At 42.7% G+C, this 23,922-nt stretch overlaps 1 protein-coding gene across 2 annotated transcripts; it reads right to left on the bottom strand.

Moving 5' to 3' along the window:
- Nucleotides 1-100: 100 nt before the first annotated feature.
- LOC104015465 (vitellogenin-2-like) lies at nucleotides 101-23,590 on the bottom strand. 2 transcript variants are annotated; one of them, XM_087731794.1, is made up of 35 exons: nucleotides 23,551-23,590; nucleotides 23,180-23,200; nucleotides 22,838-22,989; nucleotides 20,745-20,996; nucleotides 20,434-20,595; nucleotides 20,131-20,279; nucleotides 19,545-19,695; nucleotides 19,280-19,437; nucleotides 19,032-19,197; nucleotides 18,402-18,527; nucleotides 17,120-17,338; nucleotides 16,488-16,705; nucleotides 16,272-16,369; nucleotides 15,722-15,846; nucleotides 14,950-15,051; nucleotides 14,234-14,353; nucleotides 13,946-14,135; nucleotides 13,514-13,607; nucleotides 12,552-12,737; nucleotides 12,208-12,352; nucleotides 11,197-11,425; nucleotides 10,933-11,099; nucleotides 10,322-10,672; nucleotides 9,914-9,961; nucleotides 9,666-9,752; nucleotides 7,938-8,150; nucleotides 7,703-7,845; nucleotides 6,204-6,342; nucleotides 5,356-5,491; nucleotides 4,023-4,209; nucleotides 2,625-2,716; nucleotides 2,049-2,146; nucleotides 1,809-1,968; nucleotides 558-719; nucleotides 101-402 (listed from the first exon to the last, which is right to left on the bottom strand). In XM_087731794.1, the coding sequence occupies exons 1-35, from the start codon at nucleotides 23,588-23,590 to the stop codon at nucleotides 287-289; spliced, it is 5,202 nt and encodes a 1,733-aa protein (XP_087587920.1). In that variant the 3' UTR covers nucleotides 101-286. The 2 variants fall into 2 exon arrangements, with proteins under 2 accessions (XP_087587920.1, XP_009466500.2); XM_009468225.2 differs by having other exon boundaries at nucleotides 10,933-11,108.
- Nucleotides 23,591-23,922: the final 332 nt, after the last annotated feature.

The raw sequence follows: 23,922 nt of genomic DNA on the forward strand, positions 1-23,922 counted from the left end.
GGCGGCCCGGGCAGGCGCCTGGGCGGCCCAGCTTCAGGGAACGGCTGGTTCAGAGAGAAATGATCTTGACCGACCGCTTTTACTGAGCAAGGGTTTATTAAAAGATCACACCCGGCGAAGGGTGTCCGGAATTATTTTCAAGATCTCAAAATAACTAGAGAAGAACGGGCTCCTGAAGGGGACTGGGCCACATCCTGGCTGTCCAAACCAGCCGTGCGCGCAGGGTCGCAGGCCGTCAGGGCTGATGCTGACGCCGAGAAACGAGTGGGTCCCGTGGGATGGGGCGTCACGCCGGGCACGACTGTTGGTGACAGGAGCATGCCGTATGAGCAGAAACCGTGCTCACGATGTCCTCGGATTTCTGGTCTAGCCTGATCTGGCCTTCCAGGTTGAGACCAGAGTCTGTGAATGAGAAAAGAGGAAAAAGAGGTCGTGTGAGGGGTTTTTTTATACATTGAGGTACTCACGTGTTAGTTCGATCAACCTCACCGTTTTCACAGAATCACAGTCGGACGTACTGGTTGCGTTGTGCACAAGTACCCGTCCTGCAGACTCACCAGCTGGTACACAGTGGAAGCCCACGGAGACGGGAAGAATCCTGGTTGCTGAACAGCCTTCTACGCAGCGTAGAACTGGCTCCACGGAGAGGCATTTTGCTGCCACTTTCTCAAATGCAACTGGCTTCTCAATTTTGACAAATTTGCGCTGCAGCTTACAAGCTGTAAAACGTGAATTCTCTTAAAGCACCTACAGAATTTATATAAATAGCGTTTTGGACTGAATTTGTAGAATTAGCAACAGCTAAGATGAATGGATGAACCAAGTGACATAAGCTACGTGAAACTAATCTGATTGAAATGAGTCGATTTCTTGTCAGTGGCTTAGGCTGTGAGAAAATCAGGCATGTGGGGCACAGTCCCAAGGACGCAGGCTTACCAAATAGGATCTAGGTAGGACACAGGTGTCCAAATCCGAAAAGATACATGTGAAAACCTTGGTCAACGGACACTCAACTTTACCCAAACTATGACAGCACTTCATTTTGGGGCACTAGTGGCTCCTAGACATCCGTCTATCCACTTCTGCACTGTGCCTAGCATCACACCTGCCTTGCCATGGCTGAGTAGCTTGGTTCTTAAGCCTCTGTGATCCAAGCTTTCCTGGACCAGGCTCCCCAGGGGAGCTTGATCTAAGAATATATTCCAAAAATGCCACCATGTGTTCAGAGGGTTGGGTTCCACACAAAATGTGTTGCACCCTGATGTTATCAATATGTTCATGTTGGTTTTATATAGGACCTGGATGGTAAGAACAATGATTCCCAGCCTGAAGGTTTCAGATTAAGTTCATCTTCAGCCTGAGGAAATTAAAAGAGGTATTTCCCACCTCAAATGCCCTCTAGTTTGATAGCCAGGGCTAGATTTTAAAGTTTTTTTCTGGGAAACTAAAAGCCTGCAAATAACAGAATGAAAATAAAGAATTGAAACTATTAAGGACGACATAAAATGTCTTTTGTCAACAATCAAACTGCCTACTTTTCATACTAACCTATCATCTTCGGGAGTTTCAAGTTTGTAATTTTATCTGGAACACACAAACTTCAGGTAACTACATGGTGCATAAGAAGTTGATATAAAAATGCAACAAAACCAGAACTTGCAGTGAGCTACCAAACTCAGGGAAACCAGATTTTTTTTTAGTCTGTGGCCACTAATCACAAAGACAGTGAAAAAATAATATGATTCTATTCATGTGACTAATTAATTAGTCAAAGGCAATGACAATAATATATGTTAGAATCTTAGTACCTCCAGCACAGGGGTCTTCTGAGATGATCCAGGACTGACCAAAACTCACTGCATCTTTAGCTAAATATCCACTGGGCATTTGATATTCCCTTTCCTTCTCAGCATCATATTTTCCACAAATACCACATGTTTTTCCAGCCATCCAGAAAGCAACCTGAATCTTTGTGGAAATAAAGAAAAGATGCACTTAAATGTTTTTCTTCTAAAAATAAAACTACTGAAAATAATTTTTAAAAATACCTCAAGTCTATGCCCATCATAATATAGTTTATCTATGCCATAATCTGGGGCTTTTAGTGACAGGCCTTCCTTTTCGCTGCTGATCAGCATGCTTGCATCTGCAACAAAAAAGCAAAAAGGGATTTCTTTTAAAAGGAAGTTATTGTTTTAGGGTCCAACCTGAACCGCTTCTTAAATTCCTGGGGACTTAATGCAGGCTCTGATGTATCTTGAAAGAGGTGGGAGAAATGAGAAAGACCGTACTGCTCCCTGCCCTGGAACAAGCCGAAGACCTGTGACAAGGGTGGCCATGGCCAGGGGACATCGAGATGCTTGTTCTGTGGGTCTCTGTGATCGGCACGAGGTACCACAGCCCTGCATTATTTGGTTTGTGCAAAGATACACAGGATCAGCATCTCTCTCTTTGCTCATCTTTCTTGCCACCCCCTATGAAAGCTAGCATGAAGGTATGTTAAAATCACCTAATTGTTTCTCAAATTAGGGTGATCCTTATCTTGAGAGGTGTTTGCAGGATCACGTCCTCTCCTTCTTCTAAAGATCAGAAAAGATTAAATGAAATGAAGATGAGTCTCTTACCAGAATTAGATGTGTATGGAAAATCTGTTGGAGCTTGAACACCATTAATCTTCAACTGGATGAGTCCATTGGAAACATACATGTCAACCTCACTTTAAGTAAAGGAAATGAGTATAAACAAATGCTTTTCCTTCCCCCTACTCAGCTCACAATTTCTAGTCCTGGTAGAACCAACGCTGCAGGATGCTCATATCATTCTGGCATGAATCACCTGGTACCCTTTGGGAGGAAGACTGAGAGAGCCCAGGAAGGTGTGCCAGGAGGAGTGCTCACAGTACACCTTTCCCTGGCTCTACTCATCTCTGAGCATCTGCTTGTGGCCACGGTTCAGGCAGGAAGACACCAGGCTAAAGGGACCCTTGCTGCGGAACAATAAATTGCTATTACATTCGCATAAATTGAAGGTGCTTTACATTTCAAAGGAAGATTGGATTCCCTATGGTGGTTCTCTTACAGCCTGAATAGTCTGTGTGTTGTAGTATTCAGAGCAGTGTTTGCTCTAATGAAGAAATATGAAGCTCAAGCACATCAAAAGCACACCCATACAGTTGTATGAAATGATAGGGAATGATACAGTGACAAGGAATGTCTTTATCACAAAAGATATGGTCTATAAAACAAGCATCTTTCTCTTCTTCCACAAAACAGGTGCAGGGAATACTAGTTTCTCTCTGTGTCTCTAACATTATGGCACAATCAGGCACACGATTTTCAGAAATAAATAATTACTTGTAATGAAACCTTACAGATCAAAGCCTACTTATGTGCTTTGAAGAACACTCCCTACAATGATTTTGGTATGCATAATCCCATACAACTTAAGAGTATCAGACTACACTTTTAAAGAACCTATGATGGCAGAGGTGATTGCTCCAAGAGGAAACAAAGCGTGCCTTAATTTCAAATAGATTAGAACATTATGCACCAACTAAGGGATGACGTAAGAGAGTGCCTCTAATCTGGGATAAGTAATTCCCTTTTTAGCTATGTCCACTTCTCAACATCTCTGCTGAGGTGATTGTGGGTGCTAATTAGTTCTGGTTATTAGCTTAGTGTAGGAGGCCAGACTAAATGACTAAAATAGTCCCTTTTGGATTTATAGTTTATGTGTCTACCTAATTACTAAGAACCAAAAAGAGATGGTTAAATGCTAACAAATTAATGAAGAACTTTGGGTAGTAAAGACCTTAGGTTACTGTGAAGCTCAGATGTATTTCAGAAGCACTTTTGAAAGACAAAGTCCCAAATCCCACTGACACTCCCAGAAATCTTTCCATTGACATCAGTAATTGTTGCACGAGTCTTATGCTAGCACCAATCTACCCTAAAAATCTGGTCTTCACATATATAGACTATTCAGCTTGACATCTATTTGTCATTAAGTTTGCAGTTACTTACTGGCTGGCAAGTCTGACATTTATTGCTGTGAGGTCAGCAGACTCTTCAAGTCTTTTCATCATCACCAGGAATTTCAGTTCTGGACTACAGTCCTGCACCAAGACGTGGTAGCAATTTGCAGGCATTGAATAGTTAAATTCAACTCCATTGAAGGTTGTGATCGTATTCTGGAAGACCGAACAACGCGCTGAAAAAAAAAAAAATCAGTCAAAAGAAAGCCTTTTATACTTCATATAGGACAGTTATTCTATTTTAGATTTGTATTTTTTTTTTTTAAAGACCATTTTCTGGTTTTACTCATTCTCATGTAAAAGCAAAATTATTCCTTCAGATGGAAATATTGGATTTGTAGTAATACAAAAGCAAAACTTTGCAAGTCCCCAGACAGCAGTGCAACCCACTCATGATTCAGTCATTGTATGAGATTAATTCTGCTCACGGCCAGTGCTGGTGCAACTCTGTGGCCTTTTGGGTTTTGTAACTCCGTTGAAGTCAAAAGAATTTCTCAAATGTTGTTAAGAATTCACATATCATTAATATTAGAGGAAATACACTAAAATGCTGCTACCTTTATTGAGTCATAACCAGGATTAGAAGTAGTTAGAAGATGGGGAGGAAAAAAAGCCACACTAGAGTAAACTTCTCCCTTTTTCACTGTAATGATATTTTGTTGGAAATCCTACCAGCTCTGATTGATTAGAAATTATTTCATGGCAATTTTAATTAATACGGACTAGTTTTGGTGTTTACCAAAGAAATATGCATAGGTATGATACTAGCCACTGATTTAAAGCAAAATGTAACTCCTTATCCCAGAATTACGTAAAGCTTTTCCATTTAAAATTTACCCTAAGTAAGTATAATGTGATTAGCTCTTAATACAGCATTAATGAAACAATAATCCCTTCAAAATCAAGTGCAGAAGGTGAAATTAATGGGTATACTTTTGAAGCTGTTTTAGCTTCTATGTAACAGCACTAATCAAGCAGAGCACCCCAAATCTGAGGTCACTTAGATGTCCCTCTCATAAATTTTGTAATGTTTTTTTCTTCACGAGCAATCTGTGAAGTGAAGCTGAAATGGATGCATTTGGGAGTGGATCCGTTTGGAATCACTATTTGGCATGGAACTGAATATTTAATCTTACTAATATAAGTTTCCTTTTCTTTACGTCTTTGCAGCCCCACAGATTTTCATACAGATGGGTTAATTTCTATCTGAAGTCCAACTGATATTTTAAGTGAATGTAAAATAATTTCAAGTTATGTCAAAAGTATACATTTACAAAATCTGCAAAGTCAGTCAATGCTTGTGCAGGTAGTTAATTGCTGACCTTTAAGGTTTTCAATGATTGAAAGTGTTGCTTGGGAAAAGGCATTCCGGTCAAGGGATGGTAGTGTTGAAATCGGTGTACCTGGACTTGAAGGGAATGGCAGGGGAAGCCTGATGGCTCTGTCGTAAATTGTGAGCTGAAAGTCAGTCAGAAAACAAACATGAATGCAAATGCAAAATACAGTGTAGAAATGAGATGGCATTTCCCTATAATGTTCACAGAAGACTGTACTGACTGAAATCTGAATTAGAATCTAGATTTAGGTCAGAACTAAAAAGAAATCAAGTCCTCTGTCTACATCGTAAAATATCTCTACGGTTTGACACATCTGCAGCCTATAGAATAGCAGTGCTGTAAATGACGTTTGATATTCACCAATTTGCAGCTTTTTGGGGAGTTGTACGTCAGACTTGCTCACAGTCCAAACAGTTTGCTTACCTGAGATGCACATGCTCTCCTTGCCTGTACATTGAGGGCTGCTATTTGGCCATCATGCTTGTCTACAGCCTGCTTTTAGTATCTTTTCCAAGACACAGGAAAACCTATCATCTTCCTGAAGATTTGGGAAGGAGTAGTCTTTTTAATAAGTTTTTGTTAATGTGCTATCAATCATGATGGTTGTTTTGTAACCTGTTTCTTATGTCATGTGTTTGCATGCTACAGAAGAAAGAGAAACGTGTTGTAAGATATTTTCATAACGGAACCAACTGCGTGAATATAGTGTCCTTGTGATGGGAGCTTCTTTATAGCTTAATAAATTTAAAAAAAAAAAAATCAGTTAAAAAAAAGCTATTAACCTTTGATTTCATAAGTACTGAATGCCACTAAAAGATAGTGGAAATAGTTACCTCAGGTAGCTTGAGGACCACATCGCAGGTTCTTGGAGATGTCAGAGCCATAACTAAGGTTGCCTGGTGAGAGGAACCACGCTGTTGCCTTTGGGAATACCCGAGCACATATGCAGCTCCTGGAAGAAATGAGTAGAACCTGGAAAAGGAAGTAAGTGATTAAAATGATCTGTCTTTTAAAAAGTTGGTTCTTATTTTTTCAGACTAAAATACCCCCAAAAGCAATATGCATTCTGTGTGAGACACGTTTTATGGCAGGGTTTGGTAATACATGGAGTTGTGCATGGGAGGAGGGGCAGGCAGATTTTAACTGTTAATGGGTGAAACTCTCTTCAAGAGACTGGATGGCAGAGTGATATGAGAAGAAAAATACAGCCAACTTGTTTTAAACACATTCAGAATTAAAAATAGGCACCGATTACATAAAAGCTACAATACTAACATGCTAAAAAATAGGTGACCTCATATTAATGTGTCAGTCCTGCAGTGGTAACTTTTAGCAAGGATCCTCCGCCCACTAAGATTGTCAATGAGTTGACAGAGGGAACTCTATGACTGGGTTCCCTTACAGGCTTGGGACTCAAATAGAGAGATACAGAAAATACTCCTTTAAAAAACCACATAGTCTCAGAGCAGAAAAAAGCCGAGTTCTGTGGCTTTGCTCCAGGAGAGTCAACTGGATGGTTTCATCCCCTCTAATATGGGCAGATAACAGCACTTCAGGTAATTCAATCTAATATAAAAAATTATCCTCTTCAGTAGACATTTGTTAACCAAATCACCTGTATAACTTTAACGTGAAAGCTTGTGTTGCATGCATATTTAGATAACTGAGTTGATGTATGTGTCTGTATAGTGCTATTTTGGTAGCACTGTGAAAAAAGATTAGGCTTTGATATGGATCTGTATGTGATTGTGGGCAAATGCACGTATGAATACAATGAATGAATGGATACAGTGAGTACAGTATGTGTATGGATAGACACATGTGTGAACTGAATCCAGCCGTTACAGTTTTCTTACACTAAGCATCAGACAACATTTGCTATTCAGTGTGCAGTAAGCCTTATGGGAAGCATTTGTATCGCCTTCTTCAGAAGCCGGAGGTAAGGAGCCTATGTTAGGAAATTACTCTCCCTATACAGTCAGTAGGGGACAAACTCCTTCAGAGAACCAAGATTAGCCTTCTGCTCTGAGCCTCCATCAATTAGGAAGCATCAGGAGACCAATTTCCTAATTCAGGCACTTTAAATTAAAAGTCTACAATAGATTAGGTGAATCCCATCATCCCCTTTGTTTCAAGCAGTTTTCCTGCAAGCTAAAATGCACTCTGCTTTGAGAGAGTGAACACATAGAAAAAACAGACACGTGTAATCTGATTTTATAATATCCTACTGATTAAGGCGAAATTTTCCAGCTTGGAAATTGCAGAACTGAATCTGTAACTATCTGGAGCATTGACACAGGTGAACTTTTCAAAAACTAAAGTCAAGTCTCACCATCTTGCAGTTGTTCGGACTGTTGAAGGTACTTTTGGCCACTCCAGCTTCACCTGCATAGCTGGATAAGCAGCAAATTGCCCTGTTGCAATCTGAGCAGCAATCTGGTAGTCCTGGCAATCTTCACCCCATTTAAGAGAACCCTAGTAGAGGGAAATATATATACATTTGTATAAAAAATAGTAAGATCATTGTATTTCATTTACATTTGCGCTGATCATTATTTTAAACTTACCGATACTTTATGGGAATTTACTACTGAAGCATCAGCACAGAGTTTCCATCTACTCGATCCTGTGATGCTTGAAACAAACATCTGTATCCTCAGTCTCATGGGTTGTGTATCAGTGTACAGTACAAGCTGTAATCCCGTCGGCTGCTCGTTTCTGTGGGTGGCACGAAGGACTGCAGCCAGTATTGGTGGCTTGCTGTCTCCCAAGAATTTAGGCTTAAGTCAGTAGAGAGGAAATAGAGACCAAAGACATAAACAAAGCATTAAAATTACTATATTAAAACCAGGGATAAAAAGTATTTGTAAAGGAAAAGTTTCATTCAAAAAGTCCTTTTATGTGAAGTATGGGAAAGCATCATAGACCACCGCTCAGTCTATTCAGTTCATATGCAGTTTTGCCACAGTCTTTCAAGGGAGAGCTGTCACAACCTGTGTGAGTAAAACAGTAGTGCTGGGAATCTTTTTGTAAAGTGATTTCAGTGTAACAAAAGGAAGTATGGAGTAGGACCCTACTGTACAAAGAACCAGTATTACCCAGTTCAGCACCGCTCTCTTACCAACCTGTAGTTTAGCTAATAGTCTTTTTGATAAAATTTGTTTAACCACCTGTTTAAAACCATGATAATTTGTGTTGACAGAGGGATCTGTTCAGTGCAGTCCAAAGTGCGGTACTTGCACAGGAGCAGCTTGTGGCCCCACTCAAAGTCCTGCCTGAGCGGTGGGGCAGGAGTCCCCAGCTGGCCAGGGGAGAGCCGCAGGTGGAGCGAGCTGTGGGGCAGCGAGTCCTCCCTGTGCCCCGACTGACAGAGACCCACGGAAGGAGTAGGTGAGACAGAGCTGGCGAGGACGTAGAGCGAAATGGGGAAAGGGCAAGGCTGTGGCTGAGGAAGAAGGTGTATGTGGTGAGAGCATTGGGGAAGAGTTCAGGGAAGTAGTAATGTGGTGAAAAGATTGACAAGAGAGGTGAATTCAAGTTACAGGGAAATGGGTGGGGGAGAAGATAGATCTGGTTGCCTTTTTTTCCGCAAGCTACTTGCACTAACAACTGGGAGCTGCTGGTGCAGAGGGGGTGCCTCAGCAAAGTCAGGTTTACTATTTCGTAGGCATGTAGGTCATTGTCTGAAATATGTGAAATTTTCCTTTGATGAAATTTGCTCCAGATTCCATCAGTTCTTCCAGTAGTTCTTACAGAAGGACCAGGTACCATTAACTGTGTACCATGCAGTCATTCGTGAATAAATGCCAGGATTGCTCTCAAAGTTGGAGCATTACTGCAAAATCAAGGTCTTTTCAAAGGCCTTGTATGATCCTGCTAACGCGAACAGAAGTACTTGGCAGTGAAGACCTAATGAACAAGAGTGGCAAAGTCCTGAACTTTTACAGAGATCTATGCAGTAAAAAATATACCTGAAGCCAGTTTCTGATCAAGCAGGTCATCACTTCTAAAGTGTTCTTATTTTTACAGTGAATTATTTACCAAGCAACACAAATTTTGACATATACAGCAATGCATTCTAGTTTCATTAAAAAACGTAGCCTGTATTAAGTGAATATTAAAAAACATTCAATGGCTCTCCAATGTGCTCACCTTTATGAAACAGGAAACAATTCATTTTCTTTCTATATATTATCTAATATGCTAAATCACCATATTTTTCCTATTGTTATAAACATAGAATAACTGGGAATCCAAAGTAAATGTTGTTATTTCTTGTAGATTAAGACACTCACCTGAGACGTGGCTCTAGAGAAGCCTTCATCACTAGCTGAAGAAGAGGAGGAGCTGATGCTGCTGTTCAGGGCTTCCCTTCCTGGGTCCTGCAAAACCAGAGAATCACCTTGAAGCAAGCTGTTTACCATTGGAAGTTGTTGCAGAATTAATTTCTCATCTTTTTAGTCTTAGAGAACTAAGCTCTAATTGCAGCAAAGCTAGTGAGAGCAGTTGTAGGCCCTGCTCACAGTATAAGGAGTAAATGTACCTGTTCATCTGCTGGCTTGAACCAAAACTGGTAAACAGGTAGATCTGCCTGTGAAAACAGATAGTATGTAAGAAGATCTAAGAGAAGACAAAGAACTAACTTTTGAGAAATGCATTAAAAAGATCAGTATTGAGTATGGAAAAAAGGCAAAACAAAATTAAATTTTTTAAACATTTTAAATTGAAATCTGAAATGTGAAACTTCTGAACTGAAATGCTTCAGAGAACAAGAGAGGTTAAAAAGGGGACAAAGCTCTGCTAGGTGGTTACCTCGTCCATCCTGCAGCAAACAGCCACCCTCAACAGTCTGTTTTCTCTTGCTTTGGTCCATGCTCTATGGGCACAATTTCCTGATGTACAAAAACATTCACTACAAGAAATATGAAAAATTCCAGCTGGGGTGAATTACCTGTTGGTTGGAATGTTCTCTGTCCCCACTGCAGTGTCTGTCTCCAGAGTGGTCTTCTCTGCTGCTGCTGCAGATTTTACTGCTAGCAGAGCTGCCACTGCTGCTGCTGCTTCTCCTGCCACTGCTGCTCCTGCTGCTGCTCTTGCTGCTGCTGCCACGCTTCTTCCCAGATCGCCTTATTTCATCTTTCTTGCGTTCATTTCCAGGCTCTTTACCATCAGCAGAGGAAGCAGTGGAAGAAGAGGATGAACTGGAGAGAGGGGTTGCACTGGGCTTTGCCCAGAGGTCTGTAACTGCAGTATTTTCGTTTCTGTCAATCCGTTTCTTACGGTGCCGTGTTTTATTTGCAACCTCCAAAAACAATTCAAAGCGTTATGAATTTATAGCTTATTCTGTAACATTTCTCTGGGTGTCAGACACGCTGCTCACCACAGGCTTTCAAGGAAATACAACTTCCTGGCCCTGTACACTGCAGAAGCTGCACCAGAACTCACCTAGACCCATTCCTCCCAGCAGAAATCCTTGCTTTCCCATGCCAGTTTTCCACACTGGAAACCCTTGGCTTCATTTACGGGAAAATATTTCCCTCTCTGATGCTCAAAGTCTCTTACCTTGAACACGTTTTCAATGCCTAGAATCTTCTTCAGTTTAGCTTGGATGTCCTCATACAGAGATGTCTTATCCTCTTCCTTAGACCTTGAGCTTGCTACATCAATTATTTTGGAAGCTGCTTTGGATCCCGCCTGAATCTCCAGCTGTATTTTGTCAATATCAGCATCTGTATGAACTAAAGTCAAGATACTTACATTCCAGGGTTGTGCTGCTTGAGCAGCATTCACAGACATTGACAGAAAAGCTTGTTGGCATGACTGTACCTGGCTTCAAAACTATTTGGGCTTCAAGTTCTCCAACTAATTTGTGGAGATAGGTATTTCTTAAGAAAGCAGAATTTCGTGACTTTAGGCTGAGACAAGCAGAACATCCCAAACTCTCAGACTTTCTACAAAAGGTGCGTGCGTAAAATCTTCCTCCTATGATGTGGTGATATGCCTCTTCTGAACCTTGCTGGGATCCTTTGGATATGACACTAGGAACATTGCTTTGCTGCATTAAACAAAAATAAGGCAAATAAAGATATTTTCCACAAAAAAATTCTCACAGCTCCTAAAATCTTTCCTCCTATTAATGAAGAGCGTGATGACAGTCATGCCTAAGTAAGGAAGCACTGCTTAAAATTAGAGAGCCAAGCACTGGAAGCAGTGGAGTTTCCTCCAAAGTGCTCTGTGGAAAAGGACAGCTCTCCCGCCCAGCCTTTCCCAGGCAGTGTTTCACAAACAAACTTCCCAATGAGAACCTGCAGGGCTCTTTGGAGGGGCTATTTCTCTGATCGGTTTTGGGCTACAAGCCCTCCTGTTGCAAGTCAACCTATCCTTCCCGCACCAGCCTCAGAAGCTGAAGAGCATATAAGAGAATGGGCTTCTGCAATCCACTGCAGGGATTCCCTCAGGATTTGGGAAGAAAAATGTATATCCTGCCCAAGAGCCATCTTTTCCACATTGCTCTGGCTCGGGAAAAAAGGGATATTGTACAAAGGCTATGAATTTCACACACCCTCCTCATGACTGTAAGGAAATAGGAAGACATGCTGTCAAAGCAACCCTACCTGCATGAGATGATGAGAGCGAGCAGACTGTGAATGATCATGACTTGAACCCATTGGGACTTACGTTAGGCTTGGTTTGGAATATGTCAGGCACCTGTTGAATCTCACAGTTTCTGTGTTTGCGATCTGATTAGCCAGCTGCTGTTTTGGGGGTGCTCAGCCCCTCTGAGGAGCTGTCTGTTCTCTACCTGTCTGCAATACAGATGGTGAGAGGCCTCCTTACCTTCCAGCTGCCAGGTCTTGAAGATCTTTCTGATGGCTGAAATGGCTGGTCGGAGATACTTGGTACTTCTCCTTTGGGGAGAAGCTGGGATTTCTTTTCAGAATCTGCTTCTTCCATGTTCCTTGAAATAGCATAAACTTCACTCCTGTGGAGGTGATAAATGGTACACAACATCTTCTGATTTTGCTTACCTGTCTTTGCTGGTGCAAAAAAAGACAATACTAAGTTTTATGTGGCTGCCAAGGTATGGCAGAGCCTCACAGAGTTGAATGTTCATGATTTTATAACAGGGAGCTCACAATCAGTAACACATAACAAGCAAAATGCAACAAGCTCTTCTGTACCTCACAGCTGCGAGCTCAACCTCCTGACGGCAGGGAGGGGTTTCAATCTTCAAATTTTTCTCTTTCATATTTATCCTGGCATCAAATTTCATTGTAGTGTTGGCACTGAACTCTGCATGAAATTCAAGACCACTCTGAAAGTATTGTGTATTAATCCCCATCATTGCAATCATATGAAAATATACCCTGAAAGAGTGGAAATAAAACCATGCATAATTACAGATTAATATGCACATGTTTAACTTTGAAATGCAAGATTGCATTTTCACAATGTTCTTTTTATTGTAAGAGCCACTACTGATGGATGAAGAGAGGTATCACGATTCTATGATAAAAAAAAGCTGAAGTGCCACTGGAAAAGGTGAAGGGAGGTATCTTATAAACAAAGCTAACACAAACCCTCTCACTTGTCACTGATACATTGCTTGAGGACAAGCTAATGCCAGAATCTCTACTAGCTTCAGATTTTGTCTGGTTGTTTATTAATATTATCACTATTATTATGATAATTATTACTATTATTGTTATTAGCACTGTTGCATTTGCTTTTGCAGATCCAGAAGCATTTCCCTTTACCTCCTCAAATCCCCCCAGCTTTTGCCTCGTGGTGATGCGATTCTATGTTGAACTTGTAAAAAACCTGTTCATACGTCAGCACATGTATCTTTACAGCTTAGTATCTTTAGTCACTGAACAGGTACAAAAGTGAGCATTTTTAGCAATGGCAGAACAGCACAGCATCCTGTGGGATACAGTCCACATTGCTACGTTTGCAGGATCGGAAAGCATCAGGTGATTGTGTTGCTTTCTCACAACTTCACTGCTCTGGGCTAGCACAGCCATCCCAAATCTGGGACAAGTAAGACCTCTATATAACAACATGCAATCACATATCTATTTCAAATATAAATATAAATATAAATGCTTGTGTGTGTGTAAGTGAAAATACATGTCATTTTTACTTTGGCTTGATGTCAGCATGAATATCCATGTTGGTTTCCAACAACTGTGAAGGTCTAAAATTGGCAGATAATGGCGGTGACATCTGTATACGCACTGCAAAAGACAGACAGGAATTACATGAACAGAGAAACAATAAGTGCTGGAGATACAATGTTTTCAATAAGCATAGTAGTTAACACATGGGCGGGACTTTTACATTTTGAAATACTTTGTGTGATTATTTAAAGATTGCTACTCCAAACCAGAGTTATACAAATATGTCCCAGGTGAAACATGCTAATTACTTCCCAAACCCTTAGGAGGTAGATGAACACTAATGTTTTCACATTACAAGAGTATTTTTCAAGATTATAGAGGGATTTAATGTCAGCAGAGAGATTGGACCCACAGTTATTGTGGGGAAACTGCTCAGTTTGGCATCCCGAGCTCACCGTCGGCCGCAGCCTGGGCCAGCACGGTGCCACACAGACTGAGCTCCAGCGGCATGCCGACCACCGTGGGGACAACGTGCCGCAGCTCGGCCACCATCGCCGGCAGAGTCCATCGGCCTGAAATGCCTCGCTGGACCTCTTCTACCACTTTTTTCACCACCGGCTGCCAGTTTGATGATCCAGTTAGGCTCTGAAAACAGAGAAATAGGCTAGGTAAGTAAGTAAGAAGATATGGGGAAGGGAAATCACTCAGCATTGCAGACAAAAAAGACACAGCCTTGTAAGTACCGTCATGGTCTGCTGGATGGCATCTTTATCAATGTCAACAAAGGCGATCTCTTGGCCCAATATTTTGACATAAGCGGACACCAGTGGATCTTCAGGAGGCAGTTCTTTCCATCCCAGAAGCTGCAGTGTTAAGGAGAGATGGAGAGAAAGAGAAGCAGCAGATAATGTTACTTCAAGTACAGTAATGTATTAGCAAAGATTGGATCCCATCTGAAGGATGCTAACCATGGTTCCTTAGCCAAAAACTAAGAGACATCTTATGGGTCTGAGCCAACGTGGCCTTTCTTCTGTTGCATAACTGACTTCAGTGGGAGTTTCCCCACATAAGGATGAGGTAAGGACTTGGTAATTTCTGCTGCTGTAAGTAGTAGGTGACACCCAAGGACTCATGGACAAAAAACTTATTCAAGAGTTGTTATTTTAAAAGAGAAGAGCAACCACTCTTAACGTACACTTTAAAACACATGAATTTTGGCTACCAGCATCATCATCATCTTTTGTACTGCACATTAAGGGCTGACACTTGTTGAGTGAAAAGGTGGCATCTGTTGACAGCATAAGTACAATGTAAGTACATCTTTCCATGACCAAACAGGATGACTGACTCCTTTCTCACTGAAACATCAAAGGGACGGCTCGGTGGGTGGGTGATGCAACCCTGGCGCTGGTGGGAACTGTGTATGGCAAACAGATCAGGAGGGTGCATAGAGACATACCGTTTTGCTGAGTTCCTTCAGTGTCTTGTATGTGTTGTACTCAGCAAACGGAATGTTCTGCTTCCTCATAAGCTCGGTTAGGCTTTGTGACCGGAGAGCCACCTGTAGGAAACAGAGTCAGGTGTCACAGCCCAAGTACAAGGGAGCCCAGGAAAACCTTTGTACCAAGTATTACACTCACCGAGGCCGCTCTAAATACATACTTCATGAAGCCATTGCACTTATAAGGCTATGCCTACCTGGCAGATGACTGCAGGCTATGGCTGCAGATGCTGAGGACATGCTGAGCCAGCTTTGAATTAGTCAGCAGGGATAATTTTAGGGCAGTGCAGAGCTCAGCCCAGGCTGAAAGCCTTGCCCAAGAAGCTGAATAAATGCCTGCGTGCTGTTACATGGAGCTTTATGCTGCCCTGGCTGCACTGCTGGCTGAAATTTAATTTCAGATGCTATTTCCCTGTACTTATGCAAAATACCCTAGATGCCATGTGATTTTAGGTAGGCAGATGAATGCTCTGCAGCGTAAGCTTTCCTCTGCTCTTCTAGATTTTCATGCCTATACTGAATGTGTTCATTGATGAATGTATGTGTCAAGAAGCCCAAATGAAAGAAGCAGCCTAAGTAAAATCATAATCATTATCTAAATTTTCTCTTCCGCAGCCGCCCTCGCAGCCAGAGATGGAGTTAAACACTACATCACAGTCCAAATGGCTTAACAAGTAATACTATCTGTAGCTGGCTTGCATCTAGCTGGCTGTTTTAATGAAATACTTACCTCGATAATATCTGTTGCAGTATTTGCATAATATCCTCTTACTTTTGTGATTATCTCAGATGGAAACATGGCACTGGGACTGTTCATTAGATAGACCCTCCAAATGGCACCAGCCTGATATTCAGCTGTCACAGGAATAAAACGCAGCAGAGATTTTGGTTAGGGTCTCCAAGGTGTCTGGTGCATGTCAGCCACCTCAGGTACATGCTGTAGCAGATCACAAGGGGTTCTGCCAGGATTCAGTCCCACAGGTCCTCAAGTTTGCAACCTCAAGAGGAGAACTTTGTTCTGCGGCAGAGTCAACACAGCCACAGTGACTGAAGAAGGAGGCCTAAATCCATGTGTAGGCACCGCTTTCCTCAGCAGATACCCAGAGAGTAGTAGAACACCCTCAGGGAATTTTGCATGTTAGGAGGCTCTCATGCTTTTTCTGTTTCAAGAGCACACTAAACTCACAGGCTGTGATTGGGTTTTGGATGAAAATCATGGAACACAATAGAGGCATTTGGCTACATAATCTGAAGCAGTGAACAGGGCACCTGGTACTCACAGGAATAATCGCCAACATGAATGACCTTGCTGTAACGATAGCTCAGCCTGTCAAGTCTGGGGCTCAGTAGTTTAAGAGCAATGTTGCAAGCAGCAGATCTGAGTAATAAAGAGTTAAAATCGTATGAAGATAGTCGACTGTGACCAAATTCTTAGAAAACTGCAAGAAAAAAACCCACCATTTGCTACTAAAAAATGTAATTCTTCCTCTACTTACAGATTATAGAGCTGTGGGATCCTGCCCATTGCCAAAACCTTCATGTGTGAATATGTGAAACTGGCTACTTGTAAGCTGGGCTCGGTCAGCAGTGAGCTGGCCATAGCTATTACAGTTGGAAGAGCAGGCTTAGTTTCAAAGAGGACAACACAAGCCACCATCCGTACATTAGGAGCAAGTGTGTTGTCCATAAAGACCTGGAGGGAGATCTCCTTCACCTAGAGGAGGAAGATACAACCTGTGAGTACCTCATAACTTCTCAGTGAGAAGTGGTTCCTAAACCGTGCATGTGGGATCTGCAGTGAATGGAGAACAAAACCCTGAACAGAGACTTGAGCATGGGACCTGTCACTGAAAATGAAGCTATTGCTGGGTGCACAGTGAACAGGGCTGGAAGAAACAGCCATTAGTAATGGGCCCAGTGTTACAGCGACTAAAGCCACCTCTTTCCCAGGATACCAGCAAGGACGGGGTGGTGTCAGGAACTTGCAGTGTGGGCAAGAGGAAGACCAGTAACTGAGAAATCTGCCCAGAGTTGCTAACATTACCCGATGGCTTTATTATTCCTGAATCACTAAGTCAACCCAAGTCACCCCCTCTAAGACATTTGTTTAAATAATAATTTCAGTTACTTTTGCAGGGTCTTTTCTGGCAATTTTCCTCAAGGCCAATACGGCATCAGCATGAATTCTGTTTGGTAATGAAGCTGCAGCCGGGGAAAATGTTGGCAAAAACTTCAGGATGCGTTTGATACTGGTTGGCTCTCCTGCATTGCCGATGGCTTTCAGGGCCAAGGTCATGTCTTTAGCATCACCTTTGCTGGTGGCTTCAGTAGCAAGGTCGTGGAGTGGCTGAAAACAGAGCAGACCGTGTTAATCTGATCAGGTAACGATCATGTAATAATGCATAAAAATATGCATTGACATAGCAATCAAAGCAACTACTGGTGCAGAGCCCTGAGTAAAGCTGCTCAGATTTTTCTCCCAGGAAGAATCTCACCATCATTATCAGGATGCCAAACGCAGAACATACAAGCAAGCTTGGTTTTCTCCTTACACGGTGTTGTAAGTGGTTTTAATTTGTGCCTGAGCCTGAGCATAAGAGATAGTCCTAGGTGGATGCCTGCACCAGAGAGTCTATTGCAAGTTCAAGAGGAGCCCCAAGCTGACGCTGGGTTCAGTCATTCCCCGGGGCCCTCCACCAGCCCTGCCAGCCTGCAGCCCCCAGGGTCTGCACAGCTGCAGGATTGCACTTGTGTATTTTTCCCTTCCTATAGCGACAGCAAGTTTACTGAAACAGTTTTGCTATTCTGAGAAGACAAATTACCCTTCTTGTGGCTTGGCTTTGTTTCACTCTTTTTTGGAAGATTTAAACACATGTCAAACACCAGCAGGCCATCTCAGTGCTGTGGTCCTTCTGGGTAAGGAGCCAGAGCTGCACAGGCCGAGGACAATGTCCGGAATATTTCTGACAGTGGTATGCAATTATGTAGCAGGGCCTCTTTGGAAGCCCTAGCCTATGATATATCTAGAGCTTTGCTTATATTCACACCTTAGTGCCTTTTTAACAGATTTTTATGTACACTCTACCTAATGTAAAAGTAGAGAGAAGAATCATAATTATTTTGCTTGAATCCGAAATTTGTCATGCCTAAACTCAGCTTCAGGTTGTTTACAGAATCCATTATCCCCATGGGCTTCTACCACTTACATTTGAAATTCTGAGCTGTTAAGACCAGATTTTTCAAAGTCACCAGCTCAGTATTTCATTCTGTCTTTGCAATTTTGCAGGCAATTGCAGCTGAGTGAAGCATGTAAACAGCGAGTTACCTAATTGCCAGCATTGTGAGAGCTAAATTAGAGGCATTTTAAACATTTCTTCACCCCTTATGAATAAGAAATGAGAGTCACCTACCTGAAGAAGTTCATTTGGACAAAGTGAAGTCTGAGCACAGTATTTATTTACCATGCTACCATATCCCAGGTAAACAATTATTCGATGCAGTGGTGCTTTCTGGATTTGGGGACAGGTCAGAAAAGTCTGCAGAAGAAAGAAGTAGCAGTCTTTAATGTTTCTAGTAATTAAAGCTGGTATTTAGTGAAAATTACATTTAAGAAATAAATAGATAAAATTGCTTTGGATTTTTCCTAAGTATTTTCAGAAGTTAAATCAAATGCTAGTCATTCAGCTACAACAAAAGTAAATAGCCTCACTCCAATTATACTGTATGTACTTTAGATTTTGGTTGCATGATATTATTGTCTTGAGTTTGTCTATTTTTTTTTTTGTTGTTTTTATTTTGGCAAAAAGAAATCAATAGCAATTTTCTTAGGATTTGTGGGTTTTAACATCAAATATCAAAGCCATTAAAAATTTTGGCAACAAGCATTTGGAAACATTTTCTAAAGCATTCCCCATTTTTGTTAGTACCTTGCATTTTACAAATTTAGAAGGAAATATGTTGCATCTTTCACTTATAATCCTGTGAATTCACCTTTAAAAAGGAGTGAGGGGGAAATAGAAGGAAGAATGATCCGTACTCACTGAGGCAACCTCTAGGGTTTGCTTGTTGGGTGTCACGAAATGGAAGGCGAGAGGGAGAATTGCAGCTGGTTCCCAGATGTTCAGTTTCTCATCATGAATTTTTTGCTTCACAAATCTGAATGTGTCAGTAGCTCCAGCAGCACAGATGGCGCTCAGGAACCAGTGCCTGCCAGGGAGGGAACGATTCATTGTCCCCATTGCCCAGTATGCCTCTGATCGGAAATCCTGGCTGAAGACAACAGAGTTACCTGTAGGGACGGTCGTTGGCAAACTGCACCCACAAAGACTCAATTTGATCAAGCGTCACTATACGAAGAAGCTGGACCATTTCTAAAAACTTGGCTGAAGCTTCTTTAGTGGCTCCATCCTCGTTATTCTGAACTAATTGCCGCAATGTTTCTGTTAACTACGGGAAAAAACAGACAGTTGGAAGGATTCATGTCTAAAATAATTATGTGATGACCTGTTAACCTTATAAACAATGAAGGAGTATGACAAGTAAGCCTCTAATACCTGTAAATCTGCATTTTTAATCCTTATTAAAGGAACTGGCATCTGGAGTAGCTCTCCTGAGAACTGATAACGAAGACTCCCCTGGTTTTGCAGCTGAATTTTTGGTGCACTGATGGAACTCCTTTTAATGTCGACCAAAGACAGTTCTTGTCTTCAAGGGAGAGAAAGAAATGCATCAGTAACCTTTAACTACATTGTGTGCGTGAGGGACACGTACAGTGGTTGGAGCAGACTGAGGGGTGCCCAGCAGGACGATTGCATTGACCACAAATGGATTGTGCACTTCTCAGTTTATGCATTGCTCAGGATTATCTGGAAATGTCATAGGACTGGTGAGAGCTTTCATTAGAGTTTGCCAAAGTCTCTGAGAGGTTGGACAAATATTTCAGGTGGCCCAGCAAAACCCCCAAATGGAAGGACATGGGACCTGGCTAGGCATCCTGAGGGATGTACGGTGCCTTGGTCCTTCGCAGCACACAGGCCAGATGCTTCTTGTTAACTCACAAATCAACACTGAATATGTTTTAGGCATCTCCTCCTGACTCTGATAATCACAGCTCCGCTTAAGGACATGCATGACACCTACCTTGCCTCCATGACTGCTGCCCCATTGGGTTCATTGAAGGGCGAGATCTGGTACACCTGCTTGGATGTAGCAGACGTCATCAAGGCCCCACTGACATCATACTTCATCTTGTAAGTGAATGTCACCGTGCCTTTAATGTTTCTGACTTTCTAGAAGTGTAAAGAGACCCACTCACAAATACGAACGTGTGGTAGTTAATTGAGCACAGACGAGCCAAGCTCCCTACTAGCATCAGCGCGATGCACGAGTGTTTGGCAGTGGCTTATGCCTGAGCGTGGCAGCAGGGCTCCACGGTGCTCGTACCAGGGGGCAGGTGGGGCAGGGGCGGATGTAGGCCATTCCCGTGTTCTTCACCGCTTTCTCCTGGCAGTCCGTCAGGTCCTTGCTTTTGGAAATGGTGGCACGGTTATTCTTGCTGTCATCCTGGATAACGTATCTAGTTTGGCAGATGCCTTCAATCCCAGCCTGTGAATATTGATTAAACACAATGAACTTTCCACTTGAAACAGCAATAAATAGGTCAAAGAAAATTGCCTGGGAAGTGTATGTACAGACAAGTTACTATATAACAGTAAAATAAGAATAACAGTAAAATCAGAATGGAAAAAACGAACCTCCTGTAGTTCATACACATTTTGTGACTTTTTGATGGTTATCTGCATCATGTTCAGAATCCCTCTCACTAGGTTAGTGCATAGGACAGGACAATCCTCAGGGGCGAAAATACTTCCAACCCTTCCCTCAGTGTATTCAAACTTAAAGGCTTGGCTGAAACATGCAGTGATGGTCTCTGTGAGCCTCAAAGACAGAGTGAAGGGGTCCGTGGGCCAGAAGCCATTGTATTCCTCCAGCTTTGGTGATCGAATCTGTGAACAAAATTAGGAGAACATTCATCCTGTTCATTCAGTTTGAAACAGTGCGGTAACAGGGAAACTGGGCACTTCCAGTCCATGGCTGGACACAAGCCACTTTTCCAACACCGCAGGAAACATTTTCCTCCTCAAACTCTTGTGCTGGGCCTAAGAAGCATCCTTGTAAATGCAATTTCCATGAAGGATTTCTGCCAGAAATATAAGATTGTGCAAGCAGCATTCAAAACTTCAGCAAGTCTGGTGAAGGTTGCTGGGTGAGCGCAACACCAGCTTCCAGCAATCTGTATGGAAAGGATACTCGCCCGTTTTCCCTGGATGTCCAGTGAGATCTCCCTTCAGTCTGTGAGGCAGCCAAGCCGTTGCTAAAGTTGCCTGCCTAAACAAATGGGGACTATTTGGGCTGCTGCTCCAGGTCCAGCATGTCCCAGAGCACTAAAGCCTTGGCACAGCTGATGGGGAAGCAGAGATGAACGTGGGACCTCGCACGGAAGATGGCCCAGTGGGAGCTGACGTCTCTTTCTTTGGAAGCAGCTGTCATCATTTTGAGCTTATCAAGCTGTAAAGCTTGCACACAAGTCCTTGACTGCTACCTAGTGGGAAATGCGTGCCTGCATGCACATATGTATCTAGTCGCATACACATACACGCACACTTCCCACCCTCATACGTAAAAGTACGTGTTCCTGCATAGAGGTAAATGGTGTGGGTTTAGTGCTCTGTTTCATTTCAGGCATTTACATTCAATGCTGCAAGGGTGGCTTGCCTCTTGTCATGTTTTCTCAAATTAAATCCTACTCAAGACTGTTGTCTGCAATTGCTAAAGTTATAGCAACTCTAGCAAGGTTACACAGAGCCTGCAATTGCAGTAGTGTGTAAAGTTTGATAATAGGTATTCCTTCATGCTGTTTCAGTAATATATGCACAGGATTACAGACTGAGTAAACTCCTAGGACGAATGCTAAGTGCCCTCTTCCACCTTTCTCCCCATGTGATGTCTTCTAGATCCCTTTTCTGTGGTCTTTCATTCCATGTCAGTATTTTAAGCTGTTTAGTTTGATCTTTTTGATGAGTAACAGCGCTTCCAGATCTGATATCATTATGCCAAGCACAAACATTACCATTAGAATTCTTCACATTTGAATTGATGCCTATGTAAAGAATATCAAAAGGAAGATAATAGAGACAGACGGGAATGTATCATGTGATATCTGAATTCCAGCGCTGAGCTTTTCTCAGGCTACGGATCAGATGATTGAAAAACATGGATATTTCATGCTTGAATTCTCCTCGTTTTCATATTCCAGCTTAGGGTTGCCTTAGTAAAACTGTAATAAGGCCATTTCTTTAAAGCAGCTGCCTGCCATTCTGCATTGAGATGAACCTAAGGCAGCTTTAGTCAAGGGGACTCAGGTACTGATGGCAGCAGAGCTGGAGCAGCTCTGGCTCCCTTCCCGCAGAGGTGCGAGCTGCAAGGAAGCCTGTGGTGCTGTCTCTGGGTCACTACCCGTAACCCAAAGCAGCTTGGCTATAGGTGCAGACGCTCCGGCGGTGCTCTGGGCTCTCCCCCAGCATGGCTCAGGGGTACAGGGTACAAAGCTCAGTGCCCATGCCCACACCTCTGCCTACGCTGGGGAAATCACCATTGCCTGAGCAAAGCTGCTTGGTCTGACATTGAGCTTACAGCGTCATCTCAGCACCAGGAAGCGCCCTAAGCTTTTGTGTGAGCTTTGCATCTTTTTTTTTCGTTTATTTTACCAGCCTGGAGGTATGAACCGAATGTCTGTAGCTGTGTGATGAAAGTGGGTGGGTGGGTCCCCATGCCCATGGTGCTTTACCTGGAGAAGGTGGTCGCTGCGAGACACACGTCTGATCTCCAGCTTGCAGGTCAGCCTCACCCCCGCCATCGCCAGGCCTCTGCTGGGCAGCCCGTGCAGGATGAAGCTCTCATAGCCATAGAGGTAGGTCTTGCCGGTATAAAAAACAGGCTCTGTTAAAAAAAAAATATAAGAACAGAAACATTCCTTCACTATGACTGTTGTGATGTTACTTGCAAGAACCATCCCAGCAAAGAAGGGTGAGGCTGCTACTGCCCAAAAATCGGTGCAAGCAGTGGGCAAGGTACAGCCATAGGGGAGGGCAGCATAGGAGCCGCTTGCTGGTGGTGGGAGCACACTTACCGAGGTCCTGCTTCTGACCCCCTGTGTGGGAGGAAAGAGAAGGATGCGTGAGAAACCCCCCCATCTCTGTGGACACTTTACATTTATTATTCATCTACTCAGTGTGCTAATGGTTGGCAAACAACCAGTAATGGGCTCCTGGGGTGCACCCCACACGCCCGGGACACTGAGCCTGTGCCAGCCCTGCTCACTAGCTGCTGCTTGCTCTGCTTTTCCCCTGCTGCTAAGCTTAGGCACACAAATCTAATAGTCATAAAAGGGCTTCAGCAAATTAAGCTGTAAATAACCCTGAAAGGCCCTGACGAGTTGCAGTTTGCTCAGGACCGCAGTGGTCATCACGGCTCAGCAGTGCTGGTAAAGCTTCAACTTACCCACGAGGGTGAGCACCACAGCCAGGATGAGTCCCTTCATGCTAAAAGCAACTGAAGACTGCAGGGGAAATTGTGAGGCTTTTATAGAAGAATTATTAACAGGCACAGTGGATTTTGTTGAGTTATCAACTTTTTATCAACCACTCAAACCCTTTGAGGGAGAAGGGGTCAGGGACAAGGCGCTAGCTGTTATTCCTGAGCCAAAAACCATCACAAGCAATTTTGTTCTCACTTCACCAACTGAATGCTCTGAAAGTACCTTTTGAAGCAGGTGCTTAAAAGTATTAAAATATAGTTAAAGCCAAAATATTTATTGTGTGAGAAAACTTATGAATTATCCTTATTCATTGGAAGCTCCCGGTGCTATCGCAG

The sequence above is a fragment of the Nipponia nippon genome, unplaced genomic scaffold (genome assembly GCF_047370975.1).
Source record: "Nipponia nippon isolate SJK-2023a ecotype South Korea unplaced genomic scaffold, ASM4737097v1 scaffold_5, whole genome shotgun sequence".
Taxonomy (NCBI): Eukaryota; Metazoa; Chordata; class Aves; order Pelecaniformes; family Threskiornithidae; genus Nipponia; species Nipponia nippon.

Coding starts and splice junctions, on each gene's coding strand:
- LOC104015465 (XM_009468225.2), bottom strand. CDS start 23,590: ATGAAGGGACTCATCCTGGCTGTGGTGCTCACCCTCGTGG. Junction 19,438..19,544: donor TTAAAAATGCAGATTTACAG/GTATTAGAGGCT, acceptor TTTTTCCCGTAG/TTAACAGAAACATTGCGGCA. Junction 4,210..5,355: donor AATCATTGAAAACCTTAAAG/GTCAGCAATTAA, acceptor TTTTTTTTTCAG/CGCGTTGTTCGGTCTTCCAG.